Source organism: Octopus sinensis, linkage group LG17 (genome assembly GCF_006345805.1).
Source record: "Octopus sinensis linkage group LG17, ASM634580v1, whole genome shotgun sequence".
Classification (NCBI taxonomy): domain Eukaryota; kingdom Metazoa; phylum Mollusca; class Cephalopoda; order Octopoda; family Octopodidae; genus Octopus; species Octopus sinensis.
The window spans coordinates 44,572,262-44,592,854 of NC_043013.1; the positions used below are offsets into that span (position 1 = coordinate 44,572,262).

General features: G+C 39.7%; 1 protein-coding gene across 1 annotated transcript in view; it reads left to right on the forward strand.

Annotated features, from left to right (window-relative positions):
• LOC115220820 (solute carrier family 25 member 40) overlaps window positions 1–18,239 on the forward strand; it is a 30,817-nt gene extending 12,578 nt beyond the window's left edge. The window contains exons 2-9 of the mRNA XM_029790986.2: window positions 2,577–2,752; window positions 5,584–5,651; window positions 10,159–10,286; window positions 10,478–10,651; window positions 11,327–11,436; window positions 12,882–12,960; window positions 14,815–14,898; window positions 16,122–18,239. Of these exons, the coding sequence (XP_029646846.1) occupies window positions 2,577–2,752; window positions 5,584–5,651; window positions 10,159–10,286; window positions 10,478–10,651; window positions 11,327–11,436; window positions 12,882–12,960; window positions 14,815–14,898; window positions 16,122–16,246 (944 nt within the window). The 3' untranslated portion in view covers window positions 16,247–18,239. The remainder of the gene's footprint in view (window positions 1–2,576; window positions 2,753–5,583; window positions 5,652–10,158; window positions 10,287–10,477; window positions 10,652–11,326; window positions 11,437–12,881; window positions 12,961–14,814; window positions 14,899–16,121) is intronic.
• The last annotated feature ends 2,354 nt before the right edge of the window (window positions 18,240–20,593 follow it).

Genomic DNA, 20,593 nt, shown 5'->3' on the forward strand with positions numbered 1-20,593 from the left:
AGGACAAAAATGCTCAGCAGCATTTCACCTGCCTTTATGTTCTGAGTTCAAAATTTGCTAAGGTCAGCTTTATCTTTCATCCTTTGAGGTTGATAAATTAAGTACCAGTCAAGCACTTGGGTCGATGTAATCAACTAACCCACTTCTCAAAAATTTCAGGCCTATGCCTCTAGTAGAAAAGATTATTCGCCGAGGTCGACTTTGCCTTTCATCCTTTCGGGATTGAAAGTACCAGTTAAGTACCAGTTACGCACTGGGGTCGATGTAATCGACTTAATCCGTTTGTCTGTCCTTGTTTGTCCCCTCTATGTTTAGCCCCTTGTGGGCTATATAGAAATATATTATTATCACATTTATTATTATAGGTGGTACATCCTCCTTTGGAATCTGTAGAGAATTAACAAAGTCCTCAATGGAACCCTGAGGAACAAGATGTTACTCAGTCTCACATTATTGTTATATGAACCAACAACATGCAGCTTTTCTAGAATGCTCGAGGAAGTGATTAATGTTAGGGTGTGTGTTGGTATTGAGTTTAAACGGAATCTGCATATATTTTACTGATATTCGTATATACACACACACACATCTCTTCATATCTGTATTAATATACATATGAATGGGTGTGGTGTATTAATGTGTTTATACTGATTTATGTGTGTGTGTGTGTATATATGTATATGTGTGTGTATATATATATATGTATATATATATGTGCATGTATGTATTAAATGTGTAAATATGTATGAATGTAAATGTATATGTTTTTATGAGTGAACTCATAAAACAAAAAGGCACTCAACATATTTAGTAGGAATGACATATATTATGATTTAAAACAGGTTTGATTTGTCTTTTTGCGAATTTAGGTTCCACAGGCTTCTTAAAGAAACCTTGTTGCATGCGAGATAAGGCGGCGAGCTGGCAGAAACATTTGCATGCCAGGTGAAATGCTTAGCTGTATTTCGTCTGCCGTTACGCTCTGAGTTCAAATTCCGCCAAGGTCAACTTTGCCTTTCATCCTTTTGGGGTTGATAAATTAAGTACCAGTTACACACTGGGGTCGATATAATCGACTTAATGCCCTTGTTTGTCCCTCTATGTTTAGCCCCTTGTGGGCAATAAAGAAATAAGAAACCTCATTGCATGGAGCCAACTCAAACTATTTTAAATTATCATTTCTACTATAGGCACAAGGCCTGAAATTGTGGGGGAGGGGGATTAGTTGCTTACATCGACTCCAGTGCATAACTGGTACTTAATTTATTGACCCCGGAAGGATGCTCATGCGTACATATACATACACATTATGTCTGTCACTTGGAATTGAGGATGGTTCATTAATATGTACCATGCTTTTACTAACTGTTTTAAGTAGCTATCTAGCCACTGGCAGACATAAGTACACTTGCTATTTGCTGAGACATATTGGCAGTTGTCTAACAGAGGGAGTCTCAATGGGATCATTTGATCTTCTAGAAATAGCATTCAAATCTCCTTCAAATTTCACTTTGCCATCTGAAAATATAGTATAGATTCATGGTTAATTATAGTTTTACATACACTATGTTTAACCCTTTAACATTCAAATTACTTCGTTAAATCTGGTGCTTATTTACCCTTTTACTTGTTTCAGTCATTTGACTGTGGCCATGCTGGAGCCCTGCCTTTAGTCGAGCAAATCGATCCCAGGACTTATTCTTTCTAAGCCTAGTACTTATTCTATCGGTTTCTTTTGCCGAACCGCTAAGTTACAGGGACGTAAATACATCAGCATCGGTTGTCAGGCGATGTTGGGGGGGACAAACACAAACACACAAACATATACACACACATACATACATGTGTGTGTATATATATATATATATATATACATCAGCATCGGTTGTCAAGCGATGTTGGGGGAACAAACACAAATGTTTGTGTGTTTGTGTTTGTCCCCCCAACATCGCTTGACAACCGATGCTGATGTGTATATATATATATATATATATATATACGACAGGCTTCTTTCAGTTTTGGTCTACCAAATCCACTCACAAGGCTTTGGTTGGCCCGAGGCTATAGTAGAAGACACTTGCCCAAGGTGCCACGCAGTGGGAATGAACCTGGAACCATGTGGTTAGTAAGCAAGCTACTTACCACACAGCCACAATATTTATTCACATTGTTTTGAATTAATCCTGTATTGTCAGTTAGTTGTCAGATTTCTATGAGGTAACTGTTAATTTTTAGAATGATATTGTAGGGGTGGTGTGAGAGGCCAGATCTGGCCAGTTTGAACAGGTAGAATATTTTGGCTGGGTGTGGCTGGTTTAAATGCTAAAGGGTTGAAAACAAACCTGATTTTTGTGGCTGTAACATTTTTGACCATAGGGCTGTTGGATCGGCACTGACCAGGAGCTAATCAACAACAAGAGAGAGAGAGAGAGAGAGGGCAGAGGGAGGGAGAGAGAGAGAGAGAGTCATATAGACGTGATACCAAGTTCCCAGAATCTTTAGCTCTCTGTCTTGCGCCCTGTATTTCTTGCAGACATATCAAATTTTTGTCTTACCGTTTCCGTCTTTATTTCCAGTGACACCACTAGATGTTGTGAAAATTCGGTTACAGAGTCAAAGGCAGCCCTTGAGCCGAGGGCAACAGTTCATATACTGCAACGGACTCATGGAGCACATGTGTACGTGTACCAATGGAATTAATGGTAAACCAATGCCATGGTTCTCCAAACCAGGACATTTTTCTGGAACAATAGTAAGTTAAGATTTCTCATTTCCATCTTCAGTTTCATCATCATTATGTCTGGGGTTTTTTTTTCCCATACTGGCATATGTGTTGGACCAGTTCTGTGCCTTACCATGTATTATGGTCCATAAAGAAAATGATCAAACTTTATTGTTGTATATGTCATATTGTTATACATTTCATTCATTGTTCGACTGTGGTCGAGACAGTGGAATTTACTATGTTGTGCCAGATTTTACGGTCCATCATAGCATTATGGAGGTCCTGTTGCCTGATGCCTGTATCCCTGGAGATTACATCAGGGTAGGAGAGTGTGCGCCCTCTGGTATCGCGAGCAGATGGCTTCCAGATAGCTCTGCGTTTTAGAAGTTTGCTATTCAACCATATGGCTTTGGCTTCAGTCTAACTGCACGCACACACACACTCACACACACTCACACTCACACACACTCACACACTCACACACACTCACACACACTCACACACACTCACACACACTCACACACACTCACACACACTCACACACTCACTCACACTCACTCACACACTCACACACTCACACCACACACACACTCACACACACACACACACACTCACACACACACACACACACACACACACTCACACACACACACACACACTCACACACACACTCACACACACACACTCACACACACTCACACACACACACACTCACACACACACACACACAACACACACACACACACACCACCACACACACACACACACACACACACTCACACACACACACACACACCACACCACACACACACACACTCACACACACACTCACACTCACACACACACACTCACCACACACACACACACACCACACACACACACACACACACACACAAGGTTTATCTGGAGCTACAGTAGAAGACAGTTGTCTAATGTGCCACATAGTAGAATTGAACCTTGCACTATGTGGTTTCAAAGCTAAATTCCTAACTGCACAGCCATGCTTATGCCTGTACTTGCTGAGAGAAAAAAATGCTGTAAATTGACGGTAGAAGATACTAACTGTAGAAGATAACCAAGGAAGATTAACCCTTTAGCGTTCACATTATTCTGTCAAAATTAATCCTTTTGTATCCACATTGTTTTGAACTAATCATGCATTATCTTGTAGCTATGAGATTTTGATGAGGTTGCTGTTAATTTTTAAAACGATATTGTAGGGTTGGTGTGAGAGACCAGATCTGGCCAGTTTGAACATAAAACAGGCAGAATACTTTTGGCCGGATATGGCCGGTTTAAATGCTAAAGGGTTAACCCTTTCGTTACCAAACCGCCCAAAGCCGCCCGAAAAAAATTTTGGTTAATGTGACCAAACCGCCCAGAGCCGCCCGAATTTACCTATTCATATTTAAATGAGAATATCAGAGCAAATCTCTTTAGTACATTCGTGAAAACACGTATTATATTTCGTAAACAGTTCAACTACAGTTTTGTACAACAATCGAAGTGTAATTTTAATTCCGTGAATTTTGGGAGATTTTTTTCCGAAATTTGTTCCTATTGTGTTTTCAAAATTTGTAATTCTGACAAAAAATGGATACGAATTTCATTATATCAAGCAGCGAGTCAGAATTCGAAGGATTTTCTACTGAAGACCTTCATAAATCTAACTCTATGACTGAAAAAAAAAAGCATGTGGTATTTGATAATGAATCTGATGTTTCATTTTCCGAAAGTGAAAACAGTGAATCCGAGAGCTCCAACAGCGATAAAGAAAATGAATTGGCACCTGAATGGAGTGAAAATTTAAAAACTGTTTCTTTCGGTGATTTTTCTGAAGAAACTGGACCAAGCCACAGACTTTCCCAGAAGAGTATTTCTTTTTACTTTTTCGAATGAGCCCATTTGAACTCATTACGGCGAAAACGAACTGTTACGCTAAACGTAAACAAAGCGAAAGAAATGATAGTTTGTGGTTTCCCATAACCTTAAATGAAATTAAGACTATTTTGCCATAAATATTATTATGGGTATCAGAAAGTTACCCAGAATAACAAATTCTATCGTAAAATTTTGTTGTATACCCAATTGAATATTAGCTAATAATCCATTTTCTATAGCGATGTTTGATCAAAATTTTAATAATTTTATATTTTGTTGAATTTACCTGTATCTACCTGCAATTAGAGTCACTTTGTGACAAAAATTATAGTATAGAATTGGTTGAGAATATTTCATTAAATTATCTTCCAAAAATCAGATTAATATATCGATAAATAAAAAAGTTATAGTTGTTTAATGAAACCAGACTAAATTTATGATTACGTTAGAAATTAATTGAAACACATAAGGGGTGTAATTTGGTCAGAAATATAGTAACGAAAGGGTTAAGGAAGAAATTGTTTAGAACATAAGGACCCACAATTCTTGGATACATTTAGAGATACTGTAATACAGACTCATTTAGTCTTATATTGATCTTAAATCAATGGTTCATCAGTCATCATCATCATCGTTTAATGTCTACCTTCCATGCTAGAATGGGTGGGATGGTTTCACAAGAGCTGGCCAGGTAGAAGCCTGCACCAAACTTCTGTGAATGTTTTGGCAGGGTTTTTACAGCTGGATGCCCTTCCAAGCGCCAACCACTTTACAGTGTGGACCGAGTGCTTTTAAGTGGCATCTGCATTGACAGGGTCACCAAGTACCTTGCAAGACAAAAAAAAAAAAATTAATTCTTATTTTGATTACGTTACATTTGTTCCTGTCTGTGGTATTTTTTCATTTCATATCAGAAATATGAAGCCATGTAACTTAATACCAGATTGCTTAGAAATTATTTGTAAATTTTCTTCTAGGATGCCTTCATCAAAATAACACGTACAGAAGGACTCCGTTCCCTATGGAGTGGTCTTCCCCCGACTCTGTAGGTATTGTTTTTGTTTATTACATCATCAGCATTTCTCTTTCTTCATCTATCTCACACCCATAATTCTGGATTCTTCACTTCTCTTCCCTGCTGTTAATTCACATCTAAGACCGAGATCTGCTTTCCCTTGTGATTTCTAATGAATTTCAGCTTGCATCTGTCACTAAAGAATTTACAGTGGCCAGTTATTACATGTACATGCCGTGGGTTTGGAGTTTCTTTTGACATTGATGTCTTTCAGTAGCATGTCTTTGTCAAGTATTTAATCTGGACTGCTTGTGTTTCTGATACAGACATAAACATCTGAGATCACAACCAAAAGAAGATTACTAAGCTGGTTAGCAAAAATCATCTGTTCCGCCTAAAAGAAGACATTAATTTTGTTTCCATTTTAGTTGGAGAATTGTTCTCTGTGAACGAAAATGTCAGTATCCATAAGGTCGCTCGGCTAGGAAGATTCCAAGCGAACCCAACCTCAGATACTAGACCACGCCCAATAAGGGTAATCTTTTCTTCCGATCAGGAGGCTTCAGACGCATGCCTGGGAGGACCCCAATATGGGTTTTCGCGAGGAATACTCACTGAGAGAGAGAATTCGCCGGAGAAACCTAATATCCGAACTAAAGATGAGGAAACAAATGGGAGAGAAGGGTTTACACATCCAAGATGGACAAATAATCAAGTCCTACCTCTGGTCGCATGCTGTAGTGCTGACAGGGAAAGTGAAGTGAGGGCAAATCGAAGTGAAGTTGATACCCCCGTCAACGATGCTATCTCTGATACCCCTTATTCTGCTTGTTCCCCAACTCCCGCCCCTCAAACTTCACAGCTCAGCATCGTCTATACCAACTCGTGCTCCTTATTCCCAAAGTTCAGCGAACTATTTACACTGGCCATACGTGACTCCCCTGATGTGATAGCTATCACCGAGACTTGGCTGACTCCAGCAGTAAAGGACTCAGAAATCCACCTACAGGGCTACGTCCTTTTCAGATGTGACAGAGAAAAAGGCGAGGTGGAGGTGTTGCTGTGTATGTCAAATCTGAGCACAAACCGTCCAGCGGTATTCTACCCACTAATGCTCAACCTACACAAAATTCGATGCCGTCTATTGCAAGCTGAGCCTATCCGGGTTTTGCCTGCTCGTGTTAGCTGTCCACAGGCCACCTCTTGCCGACCCCCAGGATGATGCTCATTTACTCAAAGTGATAAGATTCGTTTCAGCTTTGCATGACTGTTTGGTACTAGGAGACTTCAACGCTCCCACGATCGATTGGCCCGCATCAATTTGTACAACATCTTCCCGGTTCGGCCAGGCCCTTCTTGACGTGGCTGAAGATTGTTTTCTATCGCAACATGTTGAATATCCGACAAGGCATCGGTCTGGGCAGCAGCCATCTATGCTGGATCTGGTATTCTCCCGCTATCCAAGATCAGTGTCAGACGTATCTGTATGCGCCCCTCAAGAGTGACCATGCGGTCCTGAAGTTCGTCATGCACACAACTTTTTCTACGCCCACGACTACTTCGCTGCCACGTAGAGTCTTCTCTGCAATTAATCTTGAAATTCTAACCGAGGCTTCCGCGCTTCTGGACTGGCGATCCCTGATGACGTTGTCCTCAGTTGACGAACTATGGTCATCCCTCAAAGCATATGTAATCTGGTTGACTGACCAGGCAGTTCCCGTTGGGCTTCCCAAGAAGAAACACAAGCCCTGGGTGACGAAGAAGGTTAAACGAGAACGTTGACTCAGAGATATTGCTTGGGCTGAATTCAAAAATCTGGATTCGACTGCAGCTTTTGAGGTGTACAAAACTCAACAAGACCGAGCCGTGAAAATTGAAAAGGAAGAACACTTCAGTTATGAATACAAAATCGCAGCAAATGCCACTAGCAATCCAAAAACCTTCTTTGCCCATGTCCAACGGAATTCCCGCTTGAACAACCAGATTGTAACGTTGGTAGACTCAACAGGCATATCGATTGAGGACCCTTATCAACAGAGTCAATTATTTGCCGAGGCTTTTTCAACTATTTTCAAACAAGATGATGGTCGTGAACCCCCTCCATTTGATAGATCGGTACCTCCAATGCCTAGATTGGTCATCACGCGGGACGAAGTCAAACGTGTTATTCAAGGCCTCGATGTCAACAAGGGTCATGGCCCTGACGGCATTCACCCACGGGTTATCAAAGCGTTGGCTCCTGTCATCTGCGAGCCCTTAACACGTCTATTCAATATGTCATTGGCGACGGGTGTTATACCTGCGGACTGAAGAACAGCGATAATCTGCCCAATTTTCAAGAAAGGGAGCCGCGAAGACCCGCTTAACTACCGACCGGTTTCTCTTACATCAATAATCAGCAAGATGTTCGAAACCATCCTTAAGAAAAGTATGATGCTCCACCTCCAAAACACAGCCTCTATCTCTGATTCCCAACACAGCTTCGTGCCGAAGAGATCATGCTTGACCAACTTACTGGTAATGGAAGAATTGGTGACGTGCATCCTCGATGATAGTGATGCTATTGACATCGTTTTATTGGACTTTGCCAAAGCTTTTGACTCGGTAAACCACCGCCTATTACTTGTCAAGCTTCAAGCATATAGTTTCCATCCGGATATTGTACGATGGGTTGGTGCCTTCCTCTCAGATCGCTCCTTCCAAGTCCAAGTTAATGGTTCGCGGTCCGACGTCTCCAGTGCGAGCAGTGGCGTGCCTCAAGGTTCAGTGCTTGGGCCCTTATTGTTCTTAGTTTTCATAAATGACTTGCCCGACGACCTCACGCAACACACCCTTCTATTTGCCGACAATATCAAACTGGTCGCTCCTCGCGGTGATATAGAGGATCTTCGTTGATGCCTCCACCAAATTTGGAAGTGGTCTAACGAATGGGACCTGTGTCTGAACGTGTCAAAGTGCTGTCATCTGCCTGTTGGCTCTCCTCCTGCAACTCAACTTGATTTTGAGCCGGGTCGTCTGCTGCTGGAGAGGACCGATCAAGTAAAGGACCTGGGTATCTTGGTGGATTCCTCCTTTTCGCCTTCGGCCCAGTGCGTCCATGCTGCCAACAAAGCACGCGGAATTCTGTTCTAGATTCGACGGTCATTCGGAATGCTCACAGCAGCCATATTCCTACCACTCTATGTCACGCTGGTGAGACCCATATTGGAGTATGGGATTCAAGCCTCTTCTCCTTATCTCCTCAAAGACATACATCATCTCGAAAGAGTCCCGAAGGTGGCTACCCGCATGGTTCATGGTCTCAAAAATTTGTCCTATGAAGAAAGGCTGAGGACGCTCGACCTTTATTCTCTTGAAAAACGCCGCCGCCGTGGTGATCTCATTCTCGCCCACAACATCATAAGCGGAAAGTGTAACCTCTTGAAGGAGCTGTTCTTCACTCCTGCTCCAGAGTGTCGGCTGCGGGGTCATTCCGAAAAGCTCTACCTGCGACGATTTCATCCCAATCGAAGGAGAGGAGCTTTCTCCGTCCGGGTTGCGGATCCGTGGAACAAGCTGCCAGACGAGATGGTGAAGATGCCAACGACCGCTTTGTTCAAAGCCTCCCTTGACCTCAAGTGGCCTGAACTCTTTACATGAACACCACCCTGTACTTAACTCCATGTCCCCCTACATGGCCTTGCTATTTGCTTTTGAGCCAAATTAACTAACTAACTAACTAACTAACTAACAATTCTCCTACCTTCACTGTGAGTCCTTGCCTTCTCTACAAGGCTCCTGCTTTTGCTGCGAGGCCCCTGCCTTTGCTGTGAGGCCCCTGCTTTTGCTGCAAGGTCCCTACCTTTGCTGCAAGGCCCTGGCCTTTGCTGTGAGGTCCCTGGTTTCACTGCGAGGTCCCTGCCTTCGCTCCGAGGTCCCTGCCTTCGCTGCGAGACCCCCTGCTTTTGCTGCGAGACCCCCTGCTTTCACTGCGAGGCCCCTGCTTTCGCTGCGAGGCCCCTGCTTTCGCTGCGAGGCCCCTGCTTTTGCTGCGAGGCCCCTGCCTTTGCTGTGAGCCCCTCTGCCTACACTGCGAGCCCCCTGCCTTCTCTGTGGCTCCTCTGTCCTGCTGTACCAAATCACTCTTCATTCATGTAAACCATTTCACTCTACTCTTCTCGCTTTATGATTTATTACCACACAACATAACAGGTACACTATATTTCATGTAACCTCATCTACCTCATAATTCCACTCACTTTTTCAACTTATTTATGCTAACTTACTCTTAATCATACTCATGCTCACACTCATACTCAGTCACTCATTCACACTCACCTATTTTATCTCACAATCTTACTCTCAATCTTTTATAGCTTCATTCATTCATTCTCTGCTCTCTCTCTCAGTTTCAGTCACTCACTCTCATCCCCACTTTCATTCTTTTACTCTATCTCACTCACCCTTTCACTCTGACACTTAGTCATTTGTTCAATACCCTGTTCCTTCATCTTTTAAAGTTCACTATTGATGTTGTTCCTGTTATTCGTGTTTCCAGAGTGATGGCTGTACCTGCTACAGTTATATACTTCACATCTTATGAACAGCTAAAGTCATTATTAAAACACAAACCCTGGGACCATAATGATCTCTGGAAACCTATGGTTGCTGGAATGGTTGCCAGAGGTAAGCAAAACGAAAACCTTATTAATTTCTTCTTCTTCTTCACCTTTTCCTCCTCCTCCTCCCATATCACTACCAACATTACTAACATCACTTGATACCACTGAAACTATAATCCAACACCGTTACCAACTCCACCACTACTCCCTCCACCATAATTATACTAATGGTTTTGTCGTTCTTTTCTTTCTCAGTTTGGGCTGCAACTGTGATAAGTCCCTTGGAACTAGTACGAACCCAACTCCAGTCTTCGAATTTCAGTTATTCCATGATTGGAGGGTTTATCAAAAATGAAGTTTCTCAAAGCGGTCTTGCTTCCTTATGGCGAGGATTAGGGCCCACATTATTCAGAGATGTTCCATTTTCAGGTCAGTTTGGTTTTCTTTTGTTTTTAAATTTCTCATTGAACTCACAGATTCTCTTCTTATCACTTTTTTACTTTGTGGTGGCTAAATTATCAGTATGTAGATAAATAAATATTTATTAGTCAGTTGTTTCAGATTGTTTAAGAGTGAAGAGTGTGTTTGATGTAAAAAAAAAAAATTGGTTTGGCTGTGTGGTTAAGAAAGGTAGTGCCCCAGCATGGCCACAGTCTAAAGACCAAGAAAAAAGATTGATTGAGGTGCAGGAGTGGCTGTGTGGTAAGTAGCTTGCTAACTAACCACATGGTTCCGGGTTCAGTCCCACTGCGTGGCATCTTGGGCAAGTGTCTTCTGCTATAGCCCCGGGCCGACCAATGCCTTGTGAGTGGATTTGGTAGACGGAAACTGAAAGAAGCCTGTCGTATATATGTATATATATATGTATATATATATATATGTATATATATATATATTATATATATATATAATATATATATATATATATATTTGTGTGTGTGTGTGTTTGTGTGTCTGCGATTTGCTCGACTAAAGGTGGTGCTCCAGCATGGCCGCAGTCAAATGACTGAAACAAGTAAAAGAGTAAAGAGTAAAGAGAGATTATAAATCGTTTCATATAGGTTTCATTGATGTTAAAGTCAATATCTTGTCTCATCGTTTCAGGTATATACTGGTTTGGTTATGAAGCAATCAAGGCAAGAATTCTGATGAAAAAAATGTCCACCGATATTGAATTTCACGAAACTTTAATATCAGGAGCCACTGCTGGTTCTGTAAGTATGACTGACTGTTATATACATTGTTATAAGCATTATTTTGGTATTTGAATTAAGAATAATCAAGCATGTTGACATCCCATGTAGAACTTGATGTCCAGAAGGTTTTACATGTACCTTATAAATATACTCCCAGTGATCTACAGAGTTTGCTTGAATTGTCTTCAACTCTTGCTTTAAGCTGATTCACTTTATCAGGAGTAGAAGTGAAATTTCAATGTGGTTTAGGTGTGTGAGCATGGCTTGAGTAGTAGGCACAGGCATAACTTGAGTGGTTACCGGTGGTCAGTAGGATGCTTGATCAATCTTGCTTGGGTCACATGGCTGCTTTTTTTGTTATTTGTATCTGCTTTTCTCTCTCTCTCTCTCTCTCTCTCTCTATATATATATATATATATATATATATTATATTATATTATACACACACACACATATCATCATCATTGTTTAACGTCCGTTTTCCATGCTAGCATGGGTTGGACGGTTCGACCGGGGTCTGGGAAGCCAGAAGGCTGCATCAGGCCCAGTTTGATTTGGCAGTGTTTCTACAGCTGGATGCCCTTCCTAATGCCAACCACTCCGTGAGTGTAGTCGGTGCTTTTTACATGCCACCGGCACAGGGGCCAGAGGAGGCTAGCAAACGACCATGATTGGTTGGTGCTTTTTATGTATCACTGACACGGACGCCAGTCAGGCAGCGCTGGCATCAGCCACGTTCGCATGGTGCTATTTGCGTTCCACCGGCACAGGTATCACAACTACAATATCCATTTGACTTTTATTTCTTATTTTTATTTTTTTTTTAATATAACGAAGTGTATTTGTGTATAAGTACGTGTAGTATGTATATGTTATATTTATATCCTGTCAAGCCTGTATTTACACTCCTGACTCCCTCCTTATATACCTGTTAATTACCTTCCCTTTTTTCATCTTTACTTAAGAATCAGATACCAGTTTGCAACTGGAAGGGCATCCAGCTGTAAAATACAATTTCAATTATAATTACAAAGTTTTCTAGTCTGGAATCCAACCTAAAGCTCAGGATGAATGCTACATTGGAAATACCTTATCTTTTGACCCTCGCAGGACCATTGTATATATATATATAATAAAGTAGTTGGATCCAAAAAATTGACTGTCAAAATGTACAAAATTTTTCTGTTTCTCTTGGTGAATTCATTATGACAATTGACCTTTAAGAGACAGGTAGAAGGAACACTGGACTCTGTATAGAACCTTAAGCTTACATAATATATGGTTGGTGTGTCTTTTGAAACATATGTAGTATGTAACTACCTATTCTATTCCTTTCACCCACTCATACATATGTGTGTGTGTGTGTGTATTTCATTTTTTTTATATTCATTATACTGTTTGAGATAAATGTTTGTGAAATCGGTGACATTAAATTAAACATGAATAATGAATCTGTTTTTCAGATTGCTGCTATCTGTACGCTACCATTTGATGTCATCAAAACACATCGGCAAATCACTTTTGGTCTACACTTTCCTGGATGTAAGTTGTTTTAATTATTTAGGGTACAGTGTTAAGAAATATGTAATTGTAGAGCAACTTGGACTATAGACCCATATTGAGGGTTACATACAGCTCACTTTACGTGGAAGGACTGGCAACTATAATCATAGTGTTATTATATTAATATGATTTATTTTAGATTTCATTTTTTGTTGTGTAAGTATGGCTGCAGTTACAGGTGTGGTTAAGAAGTTTACATTTTTATCTCATGAGTTCTTTGTTGTTTCAATTGTTTTTACAGCTGGATGTCTTCCCTAGTGTTAATCATTCAGCTTTGAAGTGTGGAATGGTACAGTCAGAGTTGTAGACATTGCTCTATGACACATCATAACTGCTCTAGTAACCATGTCAGTCTGTGGCTGTCACAGGTTAATACTAAGGTCATTGAACTGCAGAAAAAAAAGAAAGAAAAAAATCTAAAATATTTAAGGATTATTCTTTTATTCTTTTTATTCCTTTAGATTCTTTAGATTGCCTCATTTCTGAGGTGCTATCTTAGATTGCCACATTTCTGAGGTACTATCTTAGATTGCCACATTTCTGAGGTACTATCTTAGATTGCCACATTTCTGAGGTACTATCTTAGATTGCCACATTTCTGAGGTACTATCTTAGATTGCCACATTTCTGAGGTAGTATCTTGAAGGGTTCTTAATCAATAATATTGACTCTTATACTTATTTTTGAGTGATCCTTCCTAAGTCATATCAACTCATAGGACCAGTTTCCTGGTTTCTATAGTGTATACATTCCCCATATGGATTGGACACTGGTCTGCTGCAGAATTGCCCATTTATGCCAGCTGAGTGGACTGGAGCAACATGAAATGAAGTGTTTTACTCAAGAACACAACACATGGCCCGGTCCAGGAATTGAAACTGCAATCTTATGATCACAAGGCCAACACTCTGTCTGCTAAGCCATGTGCCACCACATCCTTTTTATCCTTTTACTTATCGAAGTTTGTTTGCTTAACTACTAAGTTATAGGACATAAACACAAGCACACACACATACCCCCCCCCCACATATATTATAGGATGAGCTTCGGCACAGTTTCTATCCATCAGTTCTATCTACAAAGCATTGGTTAATCTAAGTCTGTAGTAGGATACAGTTACCTAAAATGCCATGATTATGCAACCACCTACATAATAATCCTTTCTATCATAAACACAAGGCCTGAAATTTTTGGGTGGGAGGTAACAAGTCAACTACATCGACCCCAGTGCTCGACTGGTACTTAATTTATTGTATAGATATCATTAAATACTGAAATATAGTAACAGTCTATTTCTATAAGGGCATATTCTAGCTATTAGCAAAAATTGAAATCACAAAAATTGATTTCCTACAAGAATTTGGTTTCTACATGTCCCACCTTAGTAATGCCACTGATGACCATTAACCAAATCTGTTGTTACATATTTTAGACTTTAGCATCGCCTTACTGGCACATGTGCCAGTGGCACGTGCAAAGCAACATTCGAGCGTGGTCATTGCCAGTGCCGCCGGACTGGCTCCCGTGCAGGTAGCATGTAAAAAACACCTTTTGAGCGTTGTCGTTACCAGAACTGCCTAACTGGCCCTCGTGCCGGTGGCATGTAAAAGCACCCACTACACTCTCAGAGTGGTTGGCATTAGGAAGGGCATCCAGCTGTAGAAACTCTGCCAGATCAGACTGGAGCCTGGTGCAGCCTTCTGGTTCGCCAGTCCTCAGTCAAACCGTCCAACCCATGCCAGCATGGAAAGCAGACGTTAAACAATGATGATGATGATTGGTGTTTTTTTGTATATTTTCTAAAGCTATCCATTTTGTCTCTTGTTCTTCTAGGTCCTAAAACTAACGTGTCTTCATCTACGTGGTCTTTGATAAAACAGCTTTACAGGAGTCAAGGATTTCAGTCATTATTTGCAGGTAAGCACATTCTAGCAAACAGTTTACTGAAATTATAAACAAGGGCTTTGGGCTTCTGTTAGAACCATTTGTCTGGGTTGCCTTTGACTGATGACACAATGATGCCAAGACACCATTTTGGCCCAGTCTCTTGCACTAATGAATATACTCTCATTGTAGAAGAGTTCTTGGATCTTTTTGGTTTGAACGGCAGTTTTTAACATAATTTCTAGGTAACTAAAAAATTTTAAACTTCGTATACTGGTAGAATGTGTTTATAAAACGTCTTTTTCTCTTGCCTTTATTAAGAAAATTCTATAGTTTGTAAGATATTTGTTGTTTTTTTTCTTCAATTTCTGCAATTTCAACCAATCAATGAGCATCTATTGAGTTAAAAAGCATTCTGTGCCGTATGAATATGTCCCTCGTTTAAGAAACAGATTGGGTTTATTTACATTCCTGAAGAAAAAAAAGATACCCTTCTCCCCACCCCTAACCTTATCTAACCCTAACACGAAAAGAGATTGAAATGCAATAGATCGATTCTAGGGTCATAATTATGTGTGACAATTTCATATGACACCACTAGAAAAAACCGCCGTTCAAACCGAAAAGATCCGAGTTCTTCTGTGATGAAACAGAGCATGAATATGGTAAGCATATTCATGCTCAAATCTGCTGAAACATACAAATAAAAATACAAGCCATTTTTGCTGTTTACCCTGTGTATATAACGATTTATCTTTTTTTTTTTTATTTTGTATTTAGTCTATAAATGCCTTGAAGTTTCTTATTTTTTCCCTTTCCATTTGATGTTTTTTTTTGCTCCATCTTCCTTGAAGTGCTTCTGGAAATGTAGACATTACCTCGGAACAATGGTCATTATTGGTAAAATCATTACAGAAGTAATAGTATTTTCTTTCAGTTTTTTATATTCTGGGTTCAAATCTTGCTGAGATCAGATTTGCTTTCCAGCTTTTTCCAAGTTGATGAAATGAAGTTCCAGCCAAATATCATGGGTTAATTGAATCAACTCTACTCATCCCCCACATTCCTTCTGATATTGATTTTATCTTTCTGTCCCATGAAGTCGATGAACAAGGTACTGGTTTTATTTGTAGTAAGGCCAATTCAAATTACTATATCCTTCCATTACAAATGTGTGGCCTCATGTCAATGTAAGTAATTAGCATTATGCTTTTATTTTATTTTATTAATTATTATATTTTTATTCTTTTGTCTAGGATTGGTGCCACGCCTTGTGAAAGTTGCTCCTGCTTGTGCAATAATGATTAGTTCTTATGAGTATAGCAAGAAAATATTCCTTAAGCGGAATGAAAAATTGTCTAAAAACTACAAAGCTTCCTGATAAAATAACTCTACCTAATCAAAATATTTTATAGCAAGAAAGAAATAATTTAGAAAAATTTAAGGACCCCACAGTTTATGGAAATTCACTCGTCTTTGGGTGCTCTGCAAGTGAAAAAAAGTTGTTAAGAGGATTTTAAAATTTGCATCTTTGAATTATTTATTTTATAGTAAAATTAAACTATCTTTTCTTTTTTTAATTTAGTATTGAAAAATTTTGGGGTAAAATTTCAACATTTCATGTTTATTGGATGGATTTAATACTGATAGGAAATATAAATAAGTTCTCTCTTTTTACAGTTTGCCTATATAATCAAAGCAAAAATTTTCCTTCCAAATACCAACTCTACTTGTGATATATATTTGAGGAATTGTTAATCAGTGCCGTATTTGAAGGATGTTTGAGTTTCCTTGTCTACAACTAGAGATCTTTGTAGGTAGAAGACAACTACTTGAAACTCTTTATGAACAGCAAACATGAAAATTAAGAAATGCATTTAAAATCTTTTTATGATGTTAATGAGTTCTTTAAGCTAAGTTTTATTTCTATATAATTTACATTACTGATTTTGGGAATCATTTATCTTCAGGTAGGAGGAAATTTGGAAATGGGTGTGAATGCTGATGGATAGTCTTCGGGTATGATCTTTGAATAACAGGAAAATGTTGACAGACAAAAATTTTTCTTGAATATAGTCTTGTGCGAATGAGTATGTGCGAAACGAATCTAATGCTTCAGTATTGAGTGTAGACTTCATGTTTATGTAACACCTCCTGACCTTGATAGTAATTAGCAGTTCCCTTCAGCTTCAATCAAACCATCTTGATACACAGAATATAATCACTGCACACACCTAATTCACTGGCAGCAGGATAATCCTATTTTTAAACTGATGATAACGATCACATTGAACAGTGTTTTTCAATAAAGACAAATATATGTTTCTAATAGTAATCTGTAAAGATTATTATTATTATTATTATAGTTGCATTAGCAAATGCTGTTGAATTTTTGGATATTGACTCTTGTGGTTTCTTCAGTAGAAGTTTTATGTTGAGATTTGAGTTGAAATGGCCGAATAGCATCAACTGGAATTGACTTGAGATGTGAAACTTCTGGGGAGAACTTGGCCATGGGGACTGTGTCTCAGGTAAATTTGGTAGAGCAACTTGCATTCCATTCAGAATATGGTTCCATGTTGAACAGCTGTTCTATCTGAAGTGATATGGATTCGTAGCTTATACCACAAATTTTGTTTTTCTTTTTTCAAAAATTGAAATTTAAACAACCTTATGTACCCATCTTGTTTTGAAAGAAAGAAAAAAAAATGTATTTTTTTAAATAAGTTCTTCATATTAAAACTTTCTTTTGTGTTTATTGTTTTTCAAATTGTCCATCTTCTCAGAGGTGGTCAGTTTGGTTGATTGCTTGAGATTACTTGGTCATCATTACAGCAAACATTGGGTAGCACCTATGTAAGTCAAGTAAGCTTTGTGGTCTCTGGTAAAATGGTAAAGACCCCCTTCAGTCATGAATGACCATGGGATAGTACTTAGAAAAGTCTCATCCAAGGTACAAGTCTGGGCAAGGTTGTTTGTGGAAGACTAGCAGTTGCCCATGCATATCAGCCTTCCCTCTCCACGCCACCGATATTATCAAAGGGAAAGGCAAAGGCTGATACAGCTTGGCACCTGTGACATCGCAGCTCATTTCTACAGCTGAGTGAACTGGAGCAACATGAAATAAAGTGTCTTGCTCAAGAACACAACCCACTGCCCAGTCCAGGAATCGAACTCATTATCTCGTGATTGTGAGCTTGATACTCTAACACTTTGTCATGTGCCTTCAAAACTCTATACATTTGGTCCCTTAGTAGTATCTCATCACCACTGGTAGACAACACTACAGTTTTGTCTGGTCAAATAAAGGGTCAGTTCACTAGTGATAAGTGGCAGTGCAAAATAAAAGGGTGAGTGGGGAGCAGCATTGTAACCGAACCTTATTGACATGAAATAAAGAGATGATGTGAAGTGTTGGGGTGGGGGTGGGGAAGATTGTTCAGTGACAAGGGTGGAGATCCAAGGTAGAGAGAATAATGAACAAGGGTGGGTTGATGGCCAATAGGAAATGATGTTCAATAGTGGTATGGGATGATATTGAAAATGTAAGGTGGGTGACATTGGGGTGGTGGTTCCAAAGAGATGGGAAAGTAGGACCACCAAAGTATTGGGGATGAAATATGTGCATCTTGAATACAAGTAAATTCACTGCCATCAATTCACCACAAGAGAGTTCACTGCTATCAATTCTCTGGGAAGAAAGTTTACCAAGAAAATATATCTGTAGTATCTCATCGTTAATAGTTTCCTTGTGATGAACATTCCTTAAAATGAACTTTCCTTTTGGTGAATTGATGATGGTGAACTGATGATGGTGAACTTACTGCACATGGTGCATCTCTGCTCTTATACAATTATAATTACAGCAGCTGAGCTAGTGCTATAGTTAGAAGGGTGGTTGGAAGTTGGTTTGTGGGGACAGCTTGAATGTAAGGGTATAGACAAAGCAATATGTTTTTAGGACCTCAGTTTTGCTGCAGTAGATGTGTTCTTGAATATAGTGTATTGCCAGTCAATTTCTTTATTAACCATGAGGTTGAGAAAAAGAGGGGACGATACGAGGATAGACAAAACAAACGTTGGGGTCAGGGTATTGAATGAGACAAAACGTATGAATAAACAAACAATTAAAATATATACAATTAATTGAGAATGAGTGATTTACAAAACATGAAGTGGAGGACGCGGTCGACCCCGCAAGCCACATACACTGAAGACTTTGCTTTCTCCTTTTTATATTCTTGTTTAAACAGATTCTGTATTGCCAGTCATTTCAATCCTCTGCCATCTCTTCTGTGAAGCTCAACATCCTGTGGTCAATCTTCACTATTTCATTCCATGTCTTCCTGGGGTCCCCTTCTTCCACAGCTCTTATCGACATTTAGTGGTCGACACTTCTTTGTGCAGCTATCCTCATCCATATGCATCACATGACCATACCAGTGCAGGCTCCCCTCTTTTTCTACATCTAATATCTCTTATGCCCAGTTCTTTCTTAAAATATTTACACCCCGTCCCACATTGCACATTCAGCGGAGCATGCTGGTTTCATTTCTTCCAAGCCTTTGCACTTTGTCATGTATGCATACTGACACACGTCCAGTAGAGCATGCTAGCTTCATTTTCCTTTTTAGTCTTTGCATCTCCTCTACATTCACAAGCCATGTTTCACTACCATGTAGCATCATTGTTTGTACACGAGCATCATACAGTCTGCTTTTCTCTCTGCGAGAAAATCCTTTTGCTACTGACAGAGGTAATAACTCTGAACAAGTCTACCAGATAGATGGAAGAGCATTGTAGAAAATGAAGGAGAGTATATTTTAGATTAAAAAAGAACTTTGTTTATCTTAATTTTGAAAAATAAAAGAAGTAAAAAAAAATTGCGTTATTTATGGGATGACCCAATGCATATCTGCAATATTAACTCTTTTAACAATAAAGTTATCAAATGTAATGCTTAGATATTCACATTGTTTTGAATTGATCATGCAGTCTTGTAGCTTTGGATGTAATTGGTTTATTTTTAGAATGACATTGTAGGGTAGGTGTGAGAGGTCAGATCCATCATAAAGCATGTGGTATGACCAGTTCAAATGCTAAAAGGGTCAACATAATGAATTGAAAGAGGAAGCCTCTTTATTGTGATGGCCTGCTTGAAATAGCAGCCAAATTTTCCTCACGGACATCATCATCCTAGATGCATTAAATATAAATAAAAGACGGATATTCATGGCTGGTATGTCTTTGAGCATTGGTCTCCTCAATCAGGGCTGACCTGGGGCTAAACAACAGTTTAATAAAATTCTGGTGGATTCTTCCTTCTCACCTTCGGCCCAGTGTGTCCATGCTGCCAACAAAGCACGCGGAGTTCTGTTTTTGATTCAATGGTCATTCGGAATGCTCACAGCAGCCATATTCCTACCGCTCTATGTCACGCTGGTGAGACCCATATTGGAGTACGGGATTCAAGCCTCTTCTCCTTATCTCCTCAAAGACATACATCATCTCGAAAGAGTCCAGAAGCTGGCTACCCGCATGGTTCTTGGTCTCAAGCATTTGTCTTACGAAGAAAGGCTGAAGACGCTCGACCTTTATTCTCTAGAAAAACGCCGCCGCCGTGGTGATCTCATTCTTGCTCACAACATGATAAGCGGAAAGTGTAACCTCTCGAAGGAGCTGTTCTTCACTCCTGCTCCAGAGCGTCGGCTGTGGGGTCACTCCGAAA